The sequence below is a fragment of the Xiphophorus hellerii genome, chromosome 16, assembly GCF_003331165.1.
Source record: "Xiphophorus hellerii strain 12219 chromosome 16, Xiphophorus_hellerii-4.1, whole genome shotgun sequence".
Classification (NCBI taxonomy): domain Eukaryota; kingdom Metazoa; phylum Chordata; class Actinopteri; order Cyprinodontiformes; family Poeciliidae; genus Xiphophorus; species Xiphophorus hellerii.
This window is the reverse complement of record NC_045687.1, coordinates 7,548,995-7,573,984: the sequence shown is the minus strand read 5'-3', so window position 1 is coordinate 7,573,984 and position 24,990 is coordinate 7,548,995. Positions and strand designations below refer to the sequence as shown.

At 38.0% G+C, this 24,990-nt stretch overlaps 2 protein-coding genes across 16 annotated transcripts in view; one reads left to right on the top strand and one right to left on the bottom strand.

Moving 5' to 3' along the window:
* srcin1a (SRC kinase signaling inhibitor 1a) overlaps positions 1–5,642 on the top strand; it is a 109,628-nt gene extending 103,986 nt beyond the window's left edge. For 14 of the 15 annotated variants that reach the window (XM_032586660.1, XM_032586664.1, XM_032586663.1 and 11 more), the window contains one exon: positions 1,384–5,642. In XM_032586660.1, the coding sequence (XP_032442551.1) occupies positions 1,384–1,389 (6 nt within the window). In that variant the 3' untranslated portion in view covers positions 1,390–5,642. The remainder of the gene's footprint in view (positions 1–1,383) is intronic. The other variant, XM_032586654.1, reaches the window with a different exon arrangement.
* A 1,861-nt stretch (positions 5,643–7,503) lies between these two features.
* fmnl1a (formin-like 1a) lies at positions 7,504–24,327 on the bottom strand. Its single transcript, XM_032586669.1, has 25 exons — positions 23,742–24,327; positions 17,686–17,769; positions 17,223–17,309; positions 17,045–17,118; positions 15,940–16,023; positions 15,716–15,859; positions 15,146–15,254; positions 14,889–14,965; positions 14,711–14,804; positions 14,301–14,375; positions 13,988–14,098; positions 13,364–13,513; positions 13,148–13,249; positions 11,805–12,396; positions 11,593–11,717; positions 11,301–11,503; positions 10,969–11,203; positions 10,816–10,884; positions 10,665–10,745; positions 10,463–10,592; positions 10,220–10,383; positions 10,035–10,136; positions 9,865–9,960; positions 8,204–8,309; positions 7,504–8,117 (listed from the first exon to the last, which is right to left on the bottom strand). Exons 1-25 carry the CDS (start codon positions 23,916–23,918, stop codon positions 8,053–8,055), a joined length of 3,336 nt encoding a protein of 1,111 aa, XP_032442560.1. The 5' UTR covers positions 23,919–24,327; the 3' UTR covers positions 7,504–8,052.
* Between the last annotated feature and the right edge of the window lie 663 nt (positions 24,328–24,990).

Here is a 24,990-nt window from a genome sequence, read left to right as displayed (position 1 = left end):
TGGCCATCTCACTCTCATGACCTAAATCTTTTCAGAAAGCTTGGAGGGTAAGCTGGAGAGGAAATTAGATCAGCCAGAGTCCAGTCAGGACTCTGACAGATCTAGGAAGATATTTTCTAGAGGATTAGTCTCCCTTTATGCTTTCTGAAGTTTTATAAAAGTGCCAGTAGCTGTGGCACCACTGATTTAGTTAAAAACAAATTTCTCTTAATTTCTTTTCCCCAACTAAATAAACATGATCAAATTAACTCAACAAATTTTCCAAAAATGTTCAGCGTGTGATTAATCTGGTGGAATTTTTAAAAAGTACACATCTTCTCCAGGAGTGTTGAGAAATGTGGAGGCACAGAGTTTCTCTTCTTCTTGAACCTCCTGTCAGTGGGACTAACGCATTTCAAGCACGAGGACCAATCAAATCAATATGCCCAAGTGCTGGAGTTCAAAGCTCCTGTTTCTCCTCGTTTGCTTTTTCCACAGATCAAGGAGGGCATGACAATGGCATAAGTTTCACGCCTCCAACCATCCAATTCTCCGTTTGGCCTTACATGACTCCCGACAGTAAAACAGGCTAGCTGTAGGTGATGAGCACGAAGCGGGGCTAGTGGCGACATACCATCCTGTTTGGCAGGAAGCTGTGAGAGTGCGAAACAAGGAGGCAAAACTCCTTCACAGACCAGAATAGCAGTTTGAGTCAGGTATGAGAAGAATATCTCAAGCAGAGCAAATCTCTCAGCTGGCTATATTTCCCACAACAAAAGTCTTTGATATGTTTTTCCCCTTCCTTGCTCTTTTGAAAAAGTAACAAAACTTTCCTGACTAAACTTTTTTTGTGCCCCATCCATTCGATGTATTTTGTACAGTCTGTGCCTTGCACTTACAGCATGTAAAAGGTTTCTGTCACATGCATTCACATCAGCGCCCGAGAAACAAAATCATCTTCAAAAATGTATTTCCCACAAGTTTCATTCTGTTGAAACAGTGCCATCTACTGGCCAAATCATTCATTATTTAAAATAAAATAAAGGTGTGGCTCTGCATGTTCATCTGAGTGTGTTGCATTTTCAAAGAATGAACATCATAGAAATAAGTGAAGTAAAGGTAGTCAACAGTGTAATATGTGTTTTTTTCACTGTTGCGCCTTATTAGTGGGATCAGTGGTTCTGTCATCATGTATAGATGGTGGCCTGTGTCTTGGCTTTCATCACACATGCTGATATCAACCTGAATAACAATCTCCTGTGTTTGTCTCCTGTTCTCACTCCCCCTCCTCTCCCGTCCACTACGTGTTTTCTTCTGATACTTCATCAATCCCGCCCCCTTGTGTGACCCTGTGCTGCCCTTCACCTCCCGGCCTGCCCGTCTGCTGCAACCATTACCCTGCAGCAGTGAGCGACCTGTCCCCTCGTCCAGCCTCTTCAGTCTCCTCCTCCTTTTCGCGTGACTACAGAGATGCACACTTATCTGCCCACTTTACTTAACCAGCTCCTTTCACATCTCTAGTATTCAGTCCAAGTTGTGCTTCTAGGTGTGAGTGTGTGTTTGTTTGTGCAAGCATGCTTGCTTGCACAGGTGTGTTTGAATGCCCTGGTGAAGGAAGTTGCTGCAGGGAACACTGCCCAGCCACAACCAATTTTAGAACTTTTTTAATTTTTCATAATTTCCCACTTCAACCCCCTGAAAACCTCATCTCTCTGCGCTCCTCCTCCGCCCTCTCCTGTCTTCTGTGTCCCTGCTCTACTCCAAGGCCTTGGGGATCAACCGCACCGGAACCACTGAACCGTACCTGTCTGGACTGAAAGCGAGCCTTTTTTTAGGCCGAATGCCTACTCCTGCAGCAGCTTTTGCACCTGGTTTGAGAATGCCTCCCCATGAGGGGACTATGCCCTCCCTGACAGTCTCCTCCAGCCAAGCAAAGGCCCTCCTAGCGAGCCTGTCAGCCTCCGGCCTCTGCACCGAGGCCCTGCTCCTGTCCTCCGCTCTACGTCAACGCCGCCTTCTTCGGGAGCAGAGAGCATCATCTTCTCTTCCCAGCAGCCTGTCCTCCACCCCTACATCCTCCTCTTCTCCCACAACCCCTACTCCAACCCTGTCTCCTTCCTCTCCCACACCTCTTGGTTCCTTTACCTTCTCCTCTGGGGTTGTCAAACCCACCAGACGGAGACTTGACAGCCCCCAACAACTCAGCAACAGCAAGGATGGTGACAACTCTTAGTAATGAGTAATAGGAGGAGGAGGACATGGAAGAATATAATTCTAAAATTATCTTGTCACCGAGCAAGAATAGATGCATTCTTTTACACATATTTCCTTTCAGGATTCTGTAGATGCATATTCATTTTTTTTCTTACTAATGTTGAATACACCAGACTCTGGATGCTTCATAATCTCACTCCTTTTTCTTTTTTGGACAAGTTTCCTTCTCTCGTCTGGCTGCACAGTCTCCCACGCAGCCCTTTTGCCAGATTCCCAAACAGAGTGCACACAAACAGTCCAGGCCTCGCTTTTCCACCAGCTGTCTGCTACAAGGTTGGTGTGTTTGGACATGTTCTCATTTAGTGGGCTGTTCGTGGTATAGTTTCCATAACTAGACTGTGTGTATGAAAATAGAGTCGCAATAATCACCAAGTGAGTCCAGTAGTTATATATGTTTAGAATAATGTTGCTCTTTCTTACCTGCATAACCTTGCAGAATAAATCTGCTGAGAAAATAAGAAAAAAGACAGATGTGATGAATGTGGTTTTGAACTGTTTGGTGCAAAAAGGGCATTCTTTTCTTTTCTTGCATCAACCAAGTTTTAGATTTTAAATCGGTGCTATATTTTCCCCTCTGTTAGTACTCACTAAGTTTACATAATTGTTCTCCCTCCTCTGCACATTCCTTTGGGTTTCTAATTTAATGTTGCAGTTGAAATTTTGTATGTATCTCTGCAAATGAAACTCATGCATCTATCATTGTTAACATTTCTAGCCTTTTTAATCTGTTGGGAACAAGAATATTGCAGCATTATTCACAAAAGCACACTGTAACGAGCAGCCATGAATCTTCACATGTCTGTTTGATATGAAGCAAGGAGACAAAGTTACACTGAAAGAAGAGGAAATGCAAAGGAGGGTCTATATAACCAGTGTGGATTTACTGTGTGTGTGGTGTAACTAGTTAATTGACAATCAGGATGTTTTCACTGTAGCATCTCACAGGTTGCCCATCCCAAAGAATCAAGCACGCACTTGTAAAGCTAAGCTGTACAGCACAGACACAATGTGTGTGTAGTAGTTTTATTTCATTTTGTTAATCTTATACAATGATATATTTTATGCTGCCCCTCGGATGAAATTGATCACAGTGATCAGAACATTTCACCCATATAAAATAGTTTCCCATTGATATAGTTGCTTCAGGATTATCTGCTAAAAAGCACCCAGATTTTATCATACAGTAGTTTGTACTTTATCTTTGATTACAAAGAAGTGATAGCACTTCATTACTGTTTGAAAAGTATTTTTTAAAAATACTTTAATCAGCACATGTTTAGAAATTATGTATTTCTTGGCGCTTGTGAGGGAGTCAGAGAAGATTATAAAAATGTAAAGAAAGCACAGTTTATTCTCAAAACACAAGATCCTTCTTTGTCAGCTTAATTATCAAATATGTTAGGAGGCTTTAAAATGTTCATTTACTAAAAATGAGTGAAATAGGAACAATATAACTTTACAATTATTTTCTTTCATAAAATATGAATGCCAGAGTCTTTCAAACTAGCATTTAGATGCAAAAAAGGACTGGAAAACCTTCAGCCAAGAACATTGATCTAGTGAACATGTTATTGTAAACTGGTGTGAAGGTATTATTGATGTTAAACAATATACAGATGCATCACAATAAGTAAAACTCATATAGAAACATTACAAAAAGTAAAATGTATCTGGCTATTATTTCTGTTAATTTTGATAATTGTGGCTTATAGCAGTAAAAATCCCACAATTCTCAATTTTAGACAATAGGAATAAAACACAAGACAAAGAACAGAGTCAGTCAGAGTTAGTCTTTAGAGAACATTGAAGCAAATCCCATTTAAGTGTTTTATGGAGATTCGCTTGGTGGTGTGGACTTCACTGGGCTCATCACATGTCCAGAAATTTCTTTAGTTAAGTTAATCTGGAACTACAGGCATAATCTTCTTCTTAGGAAAAAAAAATGACCTGGCTGTTGTTCGGCTGTTCGATGTCCCGCTTCACATGAAAGTTTGCTGGTATTGGTGCATTGTGTAGTTATCAAGTCAAAGCCAGCACAGCCATCGTCTGTATCACAGCATTGAAAAAGTGAATTGAATTTTGGGTTGTTTATTAGCTGCAAACCATACCAAGATTAACAGAACTATACACTTCGATACCCTGTCTTTTAATAAATCTTTATGAGTTTCACTTTTTAAACTGAATTACTGAAATTTATTTACATTCACATGATATTGTTATCACAGAGATGTGCCTGTTTTAAACTGTTTTTGGATGTCTGCAAGTTGATGCTAAATTTTAAAATCATGCTTATAAAGGAAGACTTGGTGCTAAATTGGTTTGTTGTCATCAGACCGAAATTTTTGTTCAGATGTTGCAGTAATAATAAATTATTATTGCATTTTATCCTTACTAAAGCACATTATAGGTATTTGTCAAATAACCTGAATTAGTTGCAAAAATGTCTACTACTTCAATATAGCTAATGTCTTTATTACTTTTGAAGCTCAAATTACGATGTTAAAATTATTTGTAAATTCAATAATTATGGTAATTTCCTTTTATTTTTTTATCTCAAATCTTTTTGGGAACCAGGGTTTAATTTTCACTTTAAGAACTGCATTAACTCTAATGAGCACAAATCTATAAATTACACATTTCATCAGTCTAGATTTGACTTTCACTATTTTGGGTGGCTGGTGTTTTTCTGGCTGCTGTTTATTTACATAAAATCATAGTGGGGGAGTTTTTCTAACGTAGATCCTTCATAATGAACCATTCCATGGCCACAGGATCTCTGTGTTTGCCTGGAAGCTGCCTTGCTGTTTGTTGACAAGGTTAAACGGACAGTTGCACTTCTCTGCTGTTCTCCAGAATGGCTCAAAGAAACTGATCCTCTTGGGCATCGAGATTAACACATGTGCAAAGGCGGCTCGTGTTAGAGAGTAGGCGGCGTGAGGAGCGAGGATTAGTTTGAGGACGTGAGTTTGAAGGCTACTTTAATAAGGCCAGCTTTGACTCGCCCCGTCTCCATGGAGAGCGCTGGAGTGAAAGAATGAGTGTCAGTCGGAGACAGTATTCGACTGCTTGTTCCCCCTTGCTCTCAGTTTGCGTTCGTTTTTGTGTGCGGTCTGTTAAAATCGTTTAGCTTCAGGTTAAGATGGTATGATTTCTGATGGGGTTCAGTTCTAAGCAAGATGTGCAATATGTATTTAGCATTCTTACTCTTTTACCAAGGTATTCCTCTTTGCCTTTGTCATATTTATGCCTGTTTGTCTCCAAGGACCTGCAATGTTTTTTCCTGGTGCCTGAATGATCTTGCAAGCAGCACTGACAGAATAACACTTTTACCCAAATAAGAGCTTCAGAAACCTGGCTTGGTTCCTGTTTTTTTGTTTTGTTTTGTTTTGTTTTGAAAAAAAAAAGAAAACTGCTTGAAAGCACAAATGTGCAAGCTCACAGCCTCATTCTTAGTGCATTCTGGATCTGCAAGGAAGATTCAAGCTAAGTTAAAAACTGAATAGAGTAAAGGAAATCCTTAAAGCAGTAACTTTCCTAGGTGAATTTGCTGCTTGCAGCAAGGAGGACGTATGTGGTATTTTAGCCTAAGTGAAACCAGAGAACCATGTTAAAATGCCTCCTGGACTTTTTTTTTTTGCTCAGAACAAGTGTTAGTGGGCTGTGATTTCAACAAGCTTGGGGGCATGTTGAGCACACTCTGGCAATCAGAAAAAAACCCATGCAAACTTGAAACTAAACATAAGATAATAACTATACATATATAAATATATCTAAGTGAGATGTTTGTGTATGATATAATTGTGAAAAAAATGTGAATATATACATAAATATTTAGGCCTAGATTAAGTTCTATGCTGTAAAATGTCCTCATATCTTCTGATTTATATATTAGTGACCATTTTGTACAGATTTTTCTTTTTTAATTCATTCAGAGAGATATTACATTTCACACTAAGATTATTTATTCATATGCAGAACATTTTTATATTGTTTAAAATATCTGTGTAGATAACTGTTAGGCACTGTAATATACTTTAAAGTTAATTTTGAAATTCTAGGGTTTTCTTTAGAAATAATGAGTTGAACTTGATGTAATTATGACGATTTAAAAAGCTTTTTCCTGAAAATGCTCGTCCAGCTTGTCTGCACCTTTGCCTCCTATTGTTAAAGTGTAAGAGGCTGGACCAGTGCCTATTAGTAGGGGCTTATTTTGCTACTAGGTCTGGGTTATTTTTTACGTGTTTTTCTTTTTCCTCATTTTATTTTGCCATTCTGTATTTGTGTTCTCAATGGTATTAGTGACACTGGAGATGGTCAGAAACACAGAAAATTTAGTACGTACTGTGACTCAAGTCCAAAGGCTTCAAAAGAGGTCTTGCTGCTTTGACTAAAGCAAGTTACTTGGCTTTAATTCTTTTAATTTCTCTTTTTTTTTCTTTGTTTGCATGTTAACTGAGATGGCAGGAATGAGGATTAAAAGGTTCAGAGACTATAAATGTACATTATGTTGCTTATACTGCTCCAGTTTGTGGCTTTAAGTAGCGTTTAAGCTAAACTTTTAAAATGGTGAAAGACAGATTTATTAAGGAATCATGTGGAGAGCTATGAAGTCTTTGATTTTGCATTTGTATTTCTTTTCTGATACTTACGGTAATCTACATTCTGTAGTATGTATCTGAGATTTTTACTTGAATGTGTGGATGTTCAAAAATCTTGGCATCAAAAATAAATAAAAAAATAAATAAAATTGACTTGTAAATAGGTTGAGTCATAGAGAGTTCACCGAATTATGTCCAAAAGATAATGTTTTATTATAAACTATGATGATGGATACAAAGGTATATACAAAAACAATGCATGTATAGTCTCAAGCAAACGCACGGTGCAGTTTAGAAAAAAAAAAGAGTTACGTACAGTACATGTTTTTTCAAAGTTATAAGAAACAGTCAGAGAAGTGGGTATATATGTTTGAGGTTTACCAACAGAAACGATACATTATTTTAGTATGTGTGACACGGGCATGTTCAGTCTTACTGTGAAGTTACGTGATGACGATAGTGACTGGGAGTGTTGAACGTCCAGGGATCAGAAGGCTTGAACGCACTTCAACATGAGAAATCAGCTACGGTTCTCCCATTTGTAGAGTAGTGTGACATAAGAACAAAAATAACTACAGAAAATAGATCAATTATATGAGATATATAAAATTTAAATGCCTACTGATACTGGAGATAATTTTATCAGTGTGGATGCCATGATATTTTGTGAGAAATGTGTGTTTGTTTTTTTTTTCTGTGAGAAGACGGCAGGCACCTGAACCTGCCTTCTTTTGTACATAATTTGCTGTGATTGTGTGTCCAATAAAGTGCAGCCCTCTTGTACAGTCTGATCTTGCTTTATTCCTTCTGCTTTAAGACACACGAGTCACTTCTCAGGTCATAAAGAAAACAAATCCAAAATACAGTGGTTACAAAAATGTTTACTTTAAAAATAAGTCATGATTTTTTTTAAACAGTCTTACAATTTTAGAGCATACAAGTACACTGATGGAGCGTAGAAAAGGTCAAGATTGTCTTGATGAATCAACGTTGGTGAAGTTATTGGTAAAAATGTTGCATTTTCTGTATTTACATAGCTAAGTCATACTAAAAATATAGTTAATACACAATGCCAAATGACTGTCGTTGTTCATGTTATATTGTACATACATCATATTCTAAAAGCTTGATATAGTTGCTTGTGTATTTGAGTGTATATCATGCACATTCATCAAAATCACTTAAAATAAGCCAAATTGACTCAAGTTTCTTGGCGCTGAGCTGGGCGACGACCGTCTGAGCGTCTGTAAGGTGCTGTCCTCAGATCTGATGAAAAGCGACAAGCAAGTTGTGAAGGTAGAACTTTATCTACACTTTGGCGTAAAACTCTACAGTGTTTTTTGTTACTGTACCTGTAATAATATCCTCCAGAGCACCATCTTTTCCCTCTCGTACCGGAGATTTCACCTGCCTCTTCTTTAACTCTGCTATCAGATCCATCTTCGGCATCATGGGGCCCTTGAAAGAAGACATATATTTAAATTATACTTGAAAGTGTTTGGGGGTTTGTTTGTTTTGTTACACAAAATTACAATATCACTCATTCAGAGTAATATATTTGAAACATTTGTGTTCATTCTCATATTTACAGAATACAGTTAATAAAAACTCAGTTTCTCAGACAATTATAATCTAGAAAAAACTCTTGATTGGGTCTCATTTGCATAAATTACTGCTTTAATCATTTGTTGCATAGATTTGTCAGCCTGTTATGTTGCTGAGTTGTTAAAAACAGTTCACTTTGTATTAATATGGCCTTCATCTTGTCAGTGGCTCTTAATCTGTGACTCAAGGCACAGCCCATGCTTGACAATCCTCCACCTTTGCAGCACAGTCTTCTGGTGGCTGTTTCAACAGCAGCTTTTGCTACCACACCTTTTCCTTCCACTGAACCTTTCACTATCATACTTAAATGCATCACTTTGTGAACAGCAAGCTTCTCTAGCAATGACATTTAGTTGCCTACTCTACTTATAGAGTAGGAAACTATAGGCAACTATACAGGATGTCACGGTCTGTCTGCTGTAAAACTGTCAAGTCAGCAGTCTTGCCCATGATTGTGTAGGCATGTTCACAGCATGAAACCTCTCTATTTAAAACCTGTTTTTATTGGTATTATATGATATTCTAATTTCCCAAGAAATTGAATATTAGAGTTTCTTTCATATTAGGTCATAATCACATAAATGACATAAACTGGAGCTTGAACAATTTCGGTGTCCAATAAATCTAAATGTAAGATTTCCTTGAATTGCTGACAAATTTACTTCAGAGATTTCAGACTTTATGTGGATGCATTGTGCAATTAATGCTACAAGAATACTTCACAATAGGAAAGAAATACATATTAGCAAACAAAATAATACAATCATACACAGTGCAGGAGTTACTTTCCTTGAGCTTACTGAATGGGTATTGTTTTAGAGAAAATCTGTTGTAACCTCAAAACCTTTACTAACTATAGCCAATCATTTTAATTCATCATTTTATACTTTTGATGTTTTTATAATTTCATGTTGTCTTCTGTGGGTTGAAAAATAATATAAAGTCTTCATAGAATAATCAATTAAATTAAAGATCTGATAGAGATTGTAAAATTTGTTATTATTACGATTGTTACATGTTACAAACGCTTAAGTACAGTAACAAACTAACTAACACTAGTATCACATTTTTGTTTCTGGCTACAATTGAAAACATTAAAAAATAAATGGTAGCAAATTGTTAAGAAATGTGGGTACACACTGGGGATGAAGTGAACTGACTCGGTGCTGAAATAAATTCAGATTAAGCAGAGGATTATACGTTCCATACAGAATGTTTCTTGTGTATGAATGATACTGATGTGCCAAACATCTGTGATAACTGTAGTGCTCTTGGCAGCCCCCTGCTGTTGTAATGCTGTCTCTGTCTGGAAATGTTTAGTTTAAGACAATCTATGCTGTAAATCAGCGAATCGGAGAAAAACTGAAATCTTCTAGTCAACAACATTTCTAAGAAGGGATCTTCTTACCTTTTGTGCTGCAGGCTTGTTTGGAGATGGTGCTACTTTTTCCTCAGAACTCTCCTTTTCCATTTTCTTTTTCAGCTCAATTTCTTGCTGTGCCGTCTGCATTAAAAATATGGATAAGGTTATTATCATGAAGTGAGCTGTTGTAGAAATGGATGCAACAAAGACCTCACCTTATAAGCCTTTATGAAGCGCCCAAACAGCGGGAAAAACATGGAAGGCTGCGTGGTTTTGGGGTTCTCTCCAAAATACTCCACGACAGAGGCATAAGCCTCCTGGAGGGATAAGCAAAAATGTTTGTAAATATAATAAACATAATGCAAGCTGTTTTGTGGGTTGATAATGACAAAATTCCAACCTGTGCCGTCTTGCTGTCTTTGATCAAAGACTCCAGGTGCTCACTGTTTGTTTTGATGAATTCCTTTAACACCGGGCTGTCATCCTGCACCAGGAACTCCTTCTTGGTCATCTCCATTCCTCGCTCCAATGACCGGATATCCTGGAGAATACTGTCCAGGGATACTAGCAAAGAAAAACGATATTTTTTAAAAACACATTCAGACACTAAAAGATGTTGGCTAATTGAGGTGTATCTATGTACCAAGAGCTGCTTTGTCTATAAAGTGAATATCGGTGTGGAAGTTGACTAGGTCTGGGTATTTTTCAAGGACGATACTAGTGATGAACTGAAGTAGCGTCTGGGAGCGGTCGGTGGACTTAGTCTCCAACAGCTGAAAGGTGACAGAACTGGTTTAATGTTTAGTGCAAACACACGAGTAAATCTACAAAGCAAAGCTACTTACAAGGTCAAGACTCTGCAGCCTGAAACCGTAGGCCGTACCTCTCTTACTGCTGTTCATGTAGTTACCAAAGGCGAGAACAATCTGAAAGAGAATCCATGAGTTGAATAGCAAAATCTCACACTTCGAAGTCAGTGTATCCAGTTTGACTTACTTCTAAGATCTTTTTCAGTTTAGCTGAAGACTTGATGGACATGGACGCAGCAATGATGGAGTTCAGTTGCTGTGGATGAAGTGAAAACACAATAAGTCCATTTGGTTTGAGCCTATTTCAGCTGAAGTTTTAGCGCTTAAACCACAAACTGACCGGCTGCAGGCGTTTGACACTCTCTGGGAAGTTGCCCATGAAGGTAAGCGTGTTTATTCGCTGGTTTAGACGGGCAATCTTCCCGAAATGAAGAATGAATTGGTCTTCCTTAGTCAGCTCCTCCAGTGGACGGCCTTCTTTCTCATAGTTTACAAGAAGTTTCATCTCAAAGTCTGATGGGATGAAGTGTTCGAGTAATTCCAGGAAGTCTATGGACAGAGACTGCTGGTCGTACCTGTACGATAGATGAACTAGCATCAAAAAGAGCAGTGAAAGGGACAAGAAGAGACTTATTCTGGGAATGATAAACAGTAATCAATAGAAGGACATACGTCTCTATAGCTGTGCAGATAGCCGATGGGTCCATTCCCCCCTTGCGGAGAGTGATGGCTAGATTTTTGGCCTTGTTTGCATCAATAAGTGATGTCTTGGTAGGAGCCTTTTGTGCCACCTTTTTCTTAACCTTGGATAGATCTGCAGAATTCCCCTGTGCCCTTGTCTTGAACTGTTCCTCAAATGTTTCCATGTTCAGCTCCTTAGGGACAGAATGTTAGGCGGAGAAAATGAATTATTTTATTCCAGAACCAATTTAAAGTGCAAATATTGCAAGTTGCGTAATCTCACCCCTAGAATCTGTTCATCATCTAGCTCATTAAACACTGTGCCAGTTACTTGGTTTGGTTTTAAAGCCTGCCAGTTCAACAAAGGCATCCTGTACTTGGTCTGAATTGGCTTCTTAGTCTTGAACCCTGACCAAACATAAACAGGAAGTGGTCAAACACAAATCAGGTCATGAGCTTTTGTGAGATTTTTCCCATTTGTCTCGATGTCCTCACCAGATTGGGCATTTGGAGCTCCAGGAGGAGGTGGGGGTCCACCACCAGGTGGAGGAGGAGGAGGTGGGGGTCCAGCACCAGGTGGGGGAGGAGGAGGAGGGGGACCAGCACCAGGTGGGGGAGGAGGAGGTGGTGGGGCTCCACCAAAAGTTGGAGGTGGAGGAGGTGGAGGTGGACCTGCTCCGGGCGGGGGAGGGGGCGGAGGAGGAGGAGGAGGAGGAGGTGGAGCAACAGAACTACCATCTGATGGAGGAGGAGGTGGGGGCGGAGGAGTCGCAGTCTCCCCTGGACCACCAGCTGTGGTGGGTGCTGAGGTTTGCATGCTTGGTTCGGTGGATGAGGATGGGCTTTGGACATACTCAACAACTTTCACAGGCACAACCTGGATGTCGAGGCCTCCTGACGGAGTGCGTCCGAGTTTGATCACCCCCTTGTGCTGCAGCTCCTGGATCTTCTGCTCCAGCTCAGAGTGTGACTGACCGACAGAGGAGCCCCGACGCTCCCGGTCCCGCTCTCGCTCCCTGTCCAGCTCCCGCTCTCGCTCTCTCTGCTGCAAAGAGCTGACCTGGGAACACGACTCACGGAGGCTTTCCTGAAGGAGGCAGACACAGATCGTCTTAACTCAGCTGTCTTCAAATAGTTTTCCATGGTTATTAGGCCAACATTTGAGATTTTAAGTCCCACTTTATTAATGCTTTCAACTAAATGTCATTTTTACTACTTTAATCTCATTAAAATGATTTAGCAAATTAATTTATACCTTCAATGCCTAATATCTAATATATTTTTTTTTAACATCAATTAATTTTTGTCAAGGGAGATTCCCAATTGTAAATATTCCTTGAGTAAATTCACACTTGCAAGACAGCATCTAATAGTGAAAACCATAATTATTTGTCACTTGATATTGACAGGAACTTGCTCTTTCTGTTGTTTTGTCAATTTCCCACTTTGATTTGTACTATGTATTAAATTGGGTATAAATGCACATCTAAACTGCTCCATATTTGCTGAGACTTACGTTCAGGATGTCAGAATGATTTTAAATTAATTGCATCCAAACAAAAATGTGTGTTCAAAAACATGTGGCATTTTACATTATTTCTTTATATATTTCTGTTTCGATAAAAATGCTATCTAGACTTACATTAATATGACAAGATTATGTTGCTACAGTGGCAGAATAATAGGAAATGCACAACTTCATAGTAAAAATATAGCATTCATGTGTTCTCAAAGCTTAATCAGACGATTTTTCAAATTTAATATTAGGGTTATCAATGCTAATCAAGGTCACGATTGCACTCTTTGCCTCTCTGGTAGTGTACATTGTTAGTTCTTACTTTGAGCAGCTCAGCTTCCTTGGTGGCCTGCATAAACTGAGTCTCCAGTTCAGATATCCTGTCTGTGGTCTGAGTCTCCAGCTCCTCAAGCCGGGAGTTCAGCTGCAACACAAAACAAAAATAACCCTGTTATTAAGCCCCGATTTAAACCACAACCTATGCAACACAAGGGTCTCCATTACTGAGCTAAGAATTATGTAAGATGTAATATTTTACATGAATGTTGTGATTCTGCAGTTCATCCACATGCTCCAGTACTCCTCCCCTGTTCTCGGCATCCTCCAGCAGAGCGCCAACATCCAACACGTTGTCCAAGTAGGCCTGGATTTGGACTTGCAGCTTCTCACTTTCAGTCTGTTTCAGACTCTGTTTCACAGAAATGCATGAAGATTACAAATTAAAAGAGGTCATATACCACACAATAATATATGTTTTATTTATACATATGAATATTATTATATTTTTAATATGTTTATTGTATGTTTAATATGTTTATCGTATGTTTAATATGTTTATTGTATGTTTAATGCTTACAATCACTGTCATGTTTGTCGATCTGAGAAACATTTGACATCACGGCATTACAATTTACAGATCAGTTGAAAAGTAAAGGGGAAATTACTTTACTTAAAACAATCTTGTAGTTATGGTCAAGAAAGTTACATGTTAGGATTAAAGACAAATAAATAGCCTCAGGTTCATTTTATAGCTCTTCTGGCAACTCCTCCTTCATCTTTAAACCCATAAAACACTGTCAATGTACATATTATTAGAAATGATCCTTTTTTCTGCACTACTGATGCATATGAAGGTCTAACCTGAGTTTTTCCAAACACTGACCTCCAGATATTTGTCTAATCCAAGGTGTGTGAACTCGTACTGTAGATGAACTCGGAAGTTCATGTTCTCCACTGAATGGACCACAATGTTTATGAACTGCATGCAGGCCACCTGCAGACAAATGTGAAAGTTAAACCAAAGTTAGTTTTACTTGGTTCAGTTAAAAAAATCTATATTAGTCTCAAAGAGAAAAGTATGTTACTTGTTGTTCTAATTTTTTGACATATCAAATATTAAGAAATACTATCTAAAAGTTTCATAGCCTAAAATTAGATAGCATCATACAGTAGAGGTGGTAAATCCATGGTCCTACCATGAAGTCAATGTTGTTGTCGTCATTGATGAAATATTCCATCAGCTTCTCAAAGCGGTTCCTCTCTTTGCTCACCTGGAGACAATAAATATTTAGATATGCAGTTATACTGTTGCCCACCTGGGGGCATAAGTGTATCTTTTCAGAATTTTTGATCATCTAAATGTATTGAATTTCTTATCTGAACACTCTAAAAATATGCCAAAACCCTGCACTGCATCAGAGTTTGGACTTATGAACACACGAATGACAAGTTCACAAAGTTAGAAATGCGACAACATGGGAAGTGGACTGTGTCACTGTCAGATGTGTCATCTTGTCAGTGACAACAGCATGCAAAAACAGGATTACTAAAGAGCAAGAATCACATGGTATTGGTTATGTTTAGAAAATCCCCCCACAAATTTCACCTCCTTAAAGTTGTCAAAAGCGGAGAGAATGATGTCATGCCCTCCTCTGACAAGACAAACGGCAGCCAGCAACTCCAAGACGAGAGCTTTGGTCCTGTCACGGCAGATTAAGACATGTCAGATATCCATGCAGACGGGGCAACAAGGCACATTTTTACTCAAACACAAAGAAACTCACCTGGGATTTTTGCTGTTGAGGCTGAGCGTGATCTCATTCACACAGCGTGGGTGAGTCATTACAAGGTTAAAACCAGACTGAAAACAGAAGAAAGTTTTAAAACAATCTTTAACTTTACAAAATGGTAATCTTTCATCTTTGTCAGAGGAAGCTTAAGATTTTTGCAGATTCAAAGATATAAAACTTAGTTTTCTGTTTGCAACACATTTTGATGACAATTCATGTCTGCATGTTCAGACTATTTGATATTACTCTACCTGGTAGTTCATGATGGCTCTTAAGCACATAATGCACACATGTATATCATCTCTCCGCTGGGATAAATGTGACTTCTTATGCATCCTGTTTGCCAGAGTAGAGCTTATTCTGAAAAGGAAGACCAAGTTTAAGTGTTAAATAAATAAAAGCTGTGAGACAAGGCTCACAGCTTCAAATGGTTTGCCTTTACATCTGAAAAATAGCTATGAACGGAGTCCTGTAGCTGCTGAAGTTGTCAGTCATATTACTTTGACCTCAGATAATATTTTTTTCGTGTCAGACATCTTGCATCAGTTGGACTTACATTAGAATAAAATGTGAAGCAGACATTTTCGGAAAGATACAATTCTGCCCAATCATTTTCTGAGAAAATGGTTGAGTGTCTCAACATTGTGACCCCAGAGCACATGGCTTCTGCTTTGCAGATTAAATTTGGTTTTATCTGTTCGACTAAATTTGCTGCAAGTTCCTTTTTATGAGCATCTTATGGTGGTGAGAACTATGTAGGCGACCCGGCCTCTTTCTAACCACAGTCCTACCACTGATCTTTTATGGGTGCAGCTTCTTACCTTACAGTTAGGGCCCGTGCAGCTCTGCTCATCCCATGCGAGTGACCCCCGCTAGAGCTCTTGGTCAAATCTTCCATTGACCGCTCTGCTGGTTTTTGTCTGTCTGACAGAGTGCCACCATTTTCCACGGTCTCCAAATCAAATCTGCAAAATGTCAAAATTCACTCTTAGTGACAAATGTTGCCACCGTCACAGGACGTAGCAAATATTCTGTAAGTACTCACGAAGTATCACTTTGAGCATGGGACAGGTATTCCACCAGGACATCCAATCCTTTGTTCTGCTCATTAAGAAATTCCTGAGCCCATCTGAAGAAAAAAAAATATAAATTACATTGCCAAATAAAGTATATAAACAGGCTTAATGTAGCATAGCAAGGGTTTGTTAAGTTTTCAATCAGTTGCAGCACAGAATCCAGGATTCTTTAACGACAAACAAAATGCATTGAGTTTAGGCACTGACATAGAGGTCAGAAGTAAAAATTAATATGTTAACTTAATTGTTTTGTTTGCATAAAAACTAGCATTAGAATTTAAGCTAGTAGCTACAGGAATTTTTAAAAAAGTAGCCCCTGTAAATAAATTATTTTGCTCACCTCATTACAGAGCTATGTTTTGTGTTACATTCAGTTTTGGTATCTAAACATTAGGGTTCTTTGCCTGGCGTCCAGATTGCTGAACTATTTATGCTCCTGCGTTATTCATGGATGAGGATGTGTGATGGGTCATTCAAGTACAGATTATGAATCATGAATGACAACACTTGTTTTCCTTGTTCATTCCTTAATATGATCTATTTTAGATTTAGACTGTTACTCATCCAAGGCAAGTTTATTTTTCATAGCACCATTCATAAAATTACATTGTGCCACTTGACAATTTAAGAAGCAGAGATAAGACTATCACTTTAAAAACACAAAATAATCCAAAAGGAGCCACTGATATGCTATGGAGCGCAAAAATTGTGGGAATTGATTAGTCATCCAAACACCCCAGTTGTTTGCCTTTGAGTTACTTTGAACTCAAAGGCACTAGAGGCAGATTAGGCTGACTGAATCTTCTTTACTCCACTTTACTTAAATATTTTACCCGATTTGTCTCTTGATTGATAGCATTGTTGTATTGAATGCAAATCCAGTTTTGTTAACGTCTTCACTATTGTGCCTTTGTATAACATTCATGCACCATACATCCCCAAGAAAGTCAATAAAAGCTGAATAAGCCTTACAAATGCAGAGGAATTGAAAATTAAAGATGGGATTCTAAATCTGCATTGGTCTGTATCTGTATTTTCATTTCAAATGATGAAATAAAAATCACACATACTGACCCGATGTGATTAGTACGAAGGGATATCTCCAAGGCTTTAAGGACCTGGGTGGCATCTTGAATTTTTTTCTTCGACTAAGGAAGGAAAAAAATATATCATTTTGTGGTGTCTCTACACATTTTTGAAGATTAAATTTGATATTAATTCTATTATTCAGGGGGTCATGCATCCCACTGACCCTGCGGGACACCCCTCCTTGATCTTGGTAGAAGCTCTTTATCTTGGACAAGTAAGTGGAGGGGGGGCTCTTCACTTGGAAGCGCTCCTGATGGGAAACAGACAGCAGATTTAACATATGCATATGGCGCTTCACATTTTATTAGAAAACCGGTGACGAGCACACACACAATCAGTCATCATGTTTGTGCACCATTTGAAACTATTCCTACATGCACTACTAAACACAAAAAAAGACACTAACCACCCTTGGTTACCATAGTGACACCTCCATCAGTTGCCGCAACTGAAACTGAGCTGCAGGGTTTTGACACTGCACACACCACATCAATATTTTTTTTCACTAAATGTTTATGTACTTTCAGTCAACTCTGTCCTGGTGAAGGCACTGATGCAACAATCCTGTTCAATGTCATGACGTCTTTTGTGGTTTGAAATGATGAAACACCAGCAAAAACGCTCACCTGATCGCAGACTAATTCCCATTTCTTGTCATTGTCGTATTGACTCAACAGCTTAAGTTTGTCAGGAGGCAAATTCATGTAGCTCTGAAGGAAAGAGAAAGAGAAATTATTTTTTTAAAATTTGATAGAGAAATGTATATTTGATCCCTTTCCGATCTCTTTTGCTTTTTCTCTTTTGTTACAAATAATAGTTTCACATCATCAGGAAATTTTAAAATCAGACAAAGAATGCCTGAGTAAAAATTCAGTTAATTAAGGAGGGAACAGCTATCTAAACTAATCTGACTAAATGTGAAAAAGTAATTTCCCAATAAACCTAATAACTAATTTTGCTACCCTGGCAGGAAACAACTGCTATCAGATATTTTAAATAACTGGCAGTGAGCCTTTACATTTCTGTGGAGGGATTTTGGCCCACTTTTCTTTGTAGGATGGTTTGAATTCAACCAAAATGTAATGTTTGAATGGCCTGTTTGGAGTCTTGCCACAGAATATCGAGTGGTTATATAATCCTAAAGTTTGACTAGACCACTCCAGATACTTAAATTTTCCTTTCAATGTTTGTTCTGGGTTCTTTTGTGATACTCTGAATGAGTCGTCAATGCAGAAGTAATTTTGACAGACTGGCCACTCCTGAAGCCTCACACATTTTTTATTTTCTCTATCTGTGGACAGTGGGTCTCACTGTAGTTCACTGAAATCCCAGAGGACTACAAAAGGCTTTGTAACCCTTTTCAATGACTTAGTTTCTCATTTGCTCTTGAATTTTCTTAGATTGGGGACATTGTGTGTTGCGATGAAGTAACATCATGAGTTACCTCATGCCAGACATGTTTTATTCAAGTGATTTCTGGATCACTTGATCCAGAAATCAAGTGATCTCTGGATCTGGCAGGGTGTTGTTGAAGAAGCAGAAATATTTTTTTTTAATTGGAGTTAATTTGTGTGTTTAAAAGGGGATCAATCATATTTAACATAACAACAAGTTGTCTTGGATAGCTTTTTTATTTCAGTAATTGAAATGAAATTGAGAAACTACATTCTGTATTTATTCAGTTTGCCTGATATTAAAATTTGTTTGCTGATCTAAAACATTAAAGGGTGACAAATAAGCAAAAACAGAATCAATCCTTAAGGGAGGACCATATTTTGTCATGGCACAACAATATCCTTTATACATTATTTCCTTCCTTTCTGCTTCTTCAATTGTATGTCAGTCTAAACAGATGTATATCAAATGACAGTAAGAAGTAAGAGGATGTACCTGTTCAGAGGAAAGATGACTCACTGTTTGCATGAGTTATGAGTGGTTGTCAAGAGCTACTTCATCTCCCAAAATATATTTGTGATAAACAGATATTCACCTCAGAAGTCTTTTTCACTGACTACCACTGTAGCTTGATAAAACAAAACAGTAAAAAAATGAAGGTTTTAGATCTTTATAATGCTGCTTTATTACAATGCTTAAAATATACTTTAATTATAGGAGATCCAGGAATAAAACTTTTAATTTCTCCATATTACACATCTTGAAATAAGTACAAATATTTTCACAAATGTTTTTGGGTTATCACTGTTAGGTTGCCTTTTTCTGTTTGTGCACCTCTCATGACTTTTTGTTTTGCTACATCTTCCTTATTGCTTATTGGCAATGTTACAGCGAATCAGCTTGAGGTCAGATCAACAACATTAAAAATTTACTCCCTTTGCCCTCTTTCTCTTTTCTTTCCATATTTTGAAAAGTCTGGTGAGACTTCGGTGTTGCATTGTCCTGTAATTAGATGGACAAATGACCGTGGAAAAGTTGGCCTTAGTTTGGTTTATGTTGCAATATTTCAGGACAGCTTTCTGCATCCCAGAAGAGCACATAAGTGTAGCTGGTGATATTGATACAAGCCAGACTGGCTTTTGCCCTTGTTTCCAATAACATCTGACTGTATTTTTGTCTTGGTTTTTCCCAAGTCAAAATTAGCCCTAAGATAATACACTGCTGTGTGTTATAGACTTTTAATTTATGTTTTGATATGCAGTGCATCAGCAGACATATGGAGTTAGAAATAAAAAAAATCCATATCCATACAGTTTGACTGCCTGGAGGAAATAAAAAATTAACTAAACTTATAAATCTTGTTTTTCTACTTCAGTTCTCCATAATCCTTTGGATTATTACGGTTCAGAACCATAGAAAGTGACTGTGACAGGGATTACGACTGAAAACCCCCACCTTCATAGGTTTTTAGTGTAGGCTGTTTTAGTAAGATCACAAGTTTAGTTCTTAGTGTTAAGAAAGGGCACAATAGAATTCACATAATGACTGAATTCTCATATAAAAACTGGTCATTCTCTTTAAAAGATGAAGAAATAAAATAAAATAAACAAAAATAAATTTGAATAATTCAGCATCAAAGTAAGGATCTTGTAATTAAAATAATATATACCTGTACAAATCTTGTGTTTCTTACTAACTTAATTTAAAATACTTCAAGTCAGATTATGCACTTTGATCTAACCTAAACCCCCAAAAGCACACTTTAACTGTCAAGACAAATAAGTTAACTCAGCACTGGGTGTGGTTTTGAGTTACCCCATACACACCCAAACAGCAACTAGGGTTTTTTTTTCACATTTTTTAAAAAAAGAAGAGGTTCAAAAAGGAAATGGCCCGTTGCCTTGGCGAACAAAGAACTGTTCTTCATCCTTGGCGGGGCAAGGGTGGAGCCCCTTCGTGGGTTTTGTGGTAAGAAAAAAGGGCAGATGACAATGTACATCACGCACATTGACTTACGTTGTCAATGTTTGGAAAAACTGGTGTTAATGAAGAAAGAAAATGTCCACTTGGTGCAAAATGTCTTTCTTGTTTAAAGATTAAATCTTAAGCTTACAATGGAAGTGTTCTGTTAAAAGAGGAAGTGAGGTCATGCATTCATATGAGCGCTGGGAGGGTGCAACAGGCAGGAAGCAGCACAGGTCATGTTGGTTCACTATGTGATAACAAAGTATATCACACAGATTAGTTTATATTTATCAAAATACAGTTTTGAAGAGCACATCTCATTTATTAAGTAAAGCAAAAATTATCTATACCAGAACTGTTTTAAGTCAGGTGGGTTATCAACAGCCACTGCATCTGAAGCAGATTTAAGTCCAGAATTTGACTAGGCCACTCTACAAGGTTTTTTTTTAGCCATTCAAAGGTGGATTTCAGGGTGTGTTTTGGATTATTGTCCTGGCTGGACATTCTCCTTCAGGATTCTCTGCATTTTGAAAGCAAAGAAATGTATATTTGATCCTTTCTGATCAAATATACATCAGAAAGTGATGACTAGTCATCACACTAGTCATCACTAGTGTGATGACTAGAGATCATCACACTGCAATCAACGTGTTTCCCTGTCAGCATATTGTTGTTGTTTTGTTCTTTTTGAAAAAGGCTCTGTTAGTTTTACACCAGGTGTAACAAGAATGTAGCAAGAGGTCCACTCTCCAGAACGTTTTTCTTTTGTCTCTAAAGTCCTCAGATTATTTCCCAAAAAGAATCCGAGATCATTGAGATTCTGTTTTTGGTAAATGTGAGATGTTATTTTAATTTTGTCTTGAAACTCTTCTATAAAGCCTTTTTTTGCCCAGTTTCTTTCTTACTGTTGAATCATGAACATTTGCCTTAACTAAAGCCTGCAGTACTTTAGATGCTGTTCTGGACTTTTATAATCTCATGCATGAATTGTTAATTCACTCAGAGTAATTTTAGAAGGCCAGCTTGTTCTATGAAGGTTCACCACTGTTCCAATGTTTGCTTCTTTTGTAAATAATTTCACTCACTGTGATTCACCAGAGACCAAACTCTTAGAAACGGCTTTGGAGCATTTCCCTTTCTGTTTAAGAACTTTTACACTACTTCATTTCATCAGACATGCTCTATTTAAGTGATTCTACAGGCTAGACAGCAATCAAGCCTGGGTGTGACTAGTGAAACTGAACTCAGCTTTCAAAAAATTTGGTTACTTACAGTTAGTTCTTGGTTTCACGAGGCACATACACAGCACCAGATTGGTTTGGACAGGTTTTATTTCTTCCTAATGCTTAGCCATTTAAAAATAGTTTGTTCTTTATTTACACAAGGTATTTTTGTGGAATACTGACGTTTGTCTGATGATATGAAACATTTAAATGTGACAAGAAAGCAGAAGAAATCTGTAAGAGGACAAATACTGTTTTCTCGGCCCATTCAGCCTGAGGAACATGTGTGAGACCCACATACTCATAATCTCTACAACTACAATTACATTCATGAAGCTACTTATTACAGTCATGATGGTGGATACTCTGCATTTTCTCCACCTTCGACACCTTCGATGCACAAAACATGAACAGCAGCTCCTGGGGTAAATAATACCATATATTCAATTAATCTATGACATATGTCTGTGTAAAATGTAGATAAACAGCTATGTTAAAATGTGAAGATGATCTAAGTCCATCCACCAATCTATTCTCCATACCAGCATGCTAGTGCCTATCTCCAGCAATCATTGCTTGAGAGTTGGGACATATGCTGGACAGTTTGTCAGTTACAATGGAAACTCTCTCCTATGAGCAGCTTACTAACCTATTAGCCAAACAGCTTTTTGGACTGTGGATGCCGGGGTTCCGAGTCAGAACACACACATGCTTATGGAGAACATGCAAACTCCATGCAAGAAGACTTTGGCATCAATTTGAAACCAGAACCTTCTTGCTGCAAGGCTCAAAATCCTCTGTACATGAAGCAAAATAATGTGAATACTTTAAATGTTGATATCAAATATAGGCATCTCTTGTTAAATCTGCTTTATAAAATAAATGCATTGCATGACTTTTACCATCTGCATGACTTTAGTCATCTGTAAACCTGGGAGACCAGTCATTATAGTAATTTAGTCATGCTTTTTTGCAATTTGATATTTTCCCTTTCATGTCTGATATAGAATTGCATTCACACGTCAGGATATTGTTAGGGTTTCTTTTTTCTGATTCAATGTGTCAAATGTTGTGGCACCATTGCAGATCTGGATGTTGTAGTAGTATTTTGAGGACTCAATCTAACATCTTAACTAAATTTATGGTGCAATAAGAAACTCTTTCCACAACTAGTTTATAATATGTTGCAAAGAAAATCTTTTTACTTTGAGATTAATACCAATACATTTATTTTTCATTTTTTCATTTGGAATGTTGTTTACTCGTTACTATTTTTAAGTGAATCTAGAGAACGATAAAGAATAAAGCAAACCACTTCTTCCTGTCGTAATGTTTACATGGGAAGGCATCCTCACACTGTAAATTGCAGGAATAAATAGTCTTCATTCTGATACCGTTGTTTCTGAATTCAGCTTGTCATAGTCAAGTCTCAATTTATAATCTCCATTCTTTGGATTTCATTAGTGCTTTACTTTGCTAACACCAACATAACCTAGACCAAGTGAAAATAATCTTTAGTTTCACAGATCTTCTTTTCCAACTCAACAGGTTGGTTTTTTTTTATATTATAAGAATTTTAATTTCTGCTGGCGGCTTTGTGATTTAAACAAATACTGTATGTATTACTCCTGAAGATGGGGGATTTTTGTCCCCAGCCTTGTGGGACTGTTGAAAGAATGGTGAAACTCTTGCTTTCCGGTCCTGTAAAATGTGTTGCTCAACTTCCCCTTGAGGCCAGCTACCCAGGCAGGCACTAATCACCCGCCTTGTAGACAGGCACTTCAGAAGAACCTTGAATTATTTGTGAACATTTGAGCAAAATCACAGATTATCGATCACTTTCAAACATCCTGATAAGTAGTTACAAAATTGGAAAAAGCTGAGATAAGTAGTGGAAAAAGTAATAGAAATATTGGTAAACATGACTACCATCACTTAATTTAAAGTCTCAATTGATTTGTTTTATGTAGTTTCCTAGCTCTGTGTTTCCTGATCAGCTGGTCTGCTACCAAAACTTACATAATTCCTTGAGTCTGTGCAAATCTCTATAATCTAGTTTGTTTTTATGTGCAGCAAGGGTGTGTTCCTCAGCTACTCACCAGCACCACATTGAAGCGCTCCTCCAGCTCCTCTTCTGGGGGCATTGGGAGTTTTGGTGAAGAAGATTGCTTCTTCTGCAAAGGCAGTGTGGGGTCGCTCATCGCCGATACTGAGTTCCTGGCCTCTCTGCCCTCGGCCGCCTCTAGCTCCAAGCCCCCTGCGGCCGCATTCCCCATCACTAATCTCCACAAGTAATCCAGGAGGAAAGCTGTACACAAACCAATTCACCTAAAAAATCAGACTGTTCCACAGCAGAGTAGCGGAAGGCGATCACTCCAAATGACAAGTAAGAGAGTCCTGGGCCTTCAAGGTGATGAACATTAAGTCTCTGGCTCACTAAAATCTTGCTTGTCCAGTAGACACAAGAAGTGAAGAAAAAAGTTGGATTATCCTCATGTTTGCTCTCTGATTAACATCTCTAGATACAAGATAAAAAACCCAGTCAGGTCCTGACAGAACTGAGAAATAAAACCTAGCCTGTGTCTCACCAACTCTCTGCACTGGTTGAAAACTTCTCTGCAAAGTAAAACTCAAAGGCCTATGTGTGAGAGGAAGGAGAGGGAGTGCGATACACTCTGTAACTAAGTCAGAAACCACAGAAGCACAAAAGCAGAAGAGCAACTTCCTGTGTGACAGCAACAGAATCTGGTGTAGAGGACAGGGTGGAAGATAAATGTGGCAACCGTTAGTAACGTGCATAAAATAGGTGGATGATTAGAAAAAGAAAAGTACAGTGTGGTGGTGGCTCAAAGATAAGATATAAAGTCAGTTTAATGAAGTTATTACATTAGCAGTTGCACTTGAAAACTTTAACACAGGAGGAAACTGCCCCTAGTTAGTGGTGAAAATATTTGCACTGGAGCCGTTTGTTTCCCAAAACTTATGTTTTTATATGATTAAATTACCAGAGTCATTCCTTAGACCATTGCTAGTCAGGTAAATAAAGATGACTATGGAAAGAATGATAAAACAGCGCCTCAGTGTGGTAAAATCGTGCATTTCAATTGTGCATTTAGGGTCATTGTATGTTAGTCAATCTCCTATCTCCTGATTAGTTTAATGATTAAGTATTCTTATTGAGTAAATAAGTTAATTAATGCTATTTAAAATTTGACTTCAACTATCTGCTACTACTTTTAAGTGTCTTATTGTGTGTGCTGCACATGAACTGAAATCTTAAAAGCTAGCGTCGAGTCAAAGCAACTTATTAAAATATTTACAACAGCACTCACTGTTTATTTATTTGAG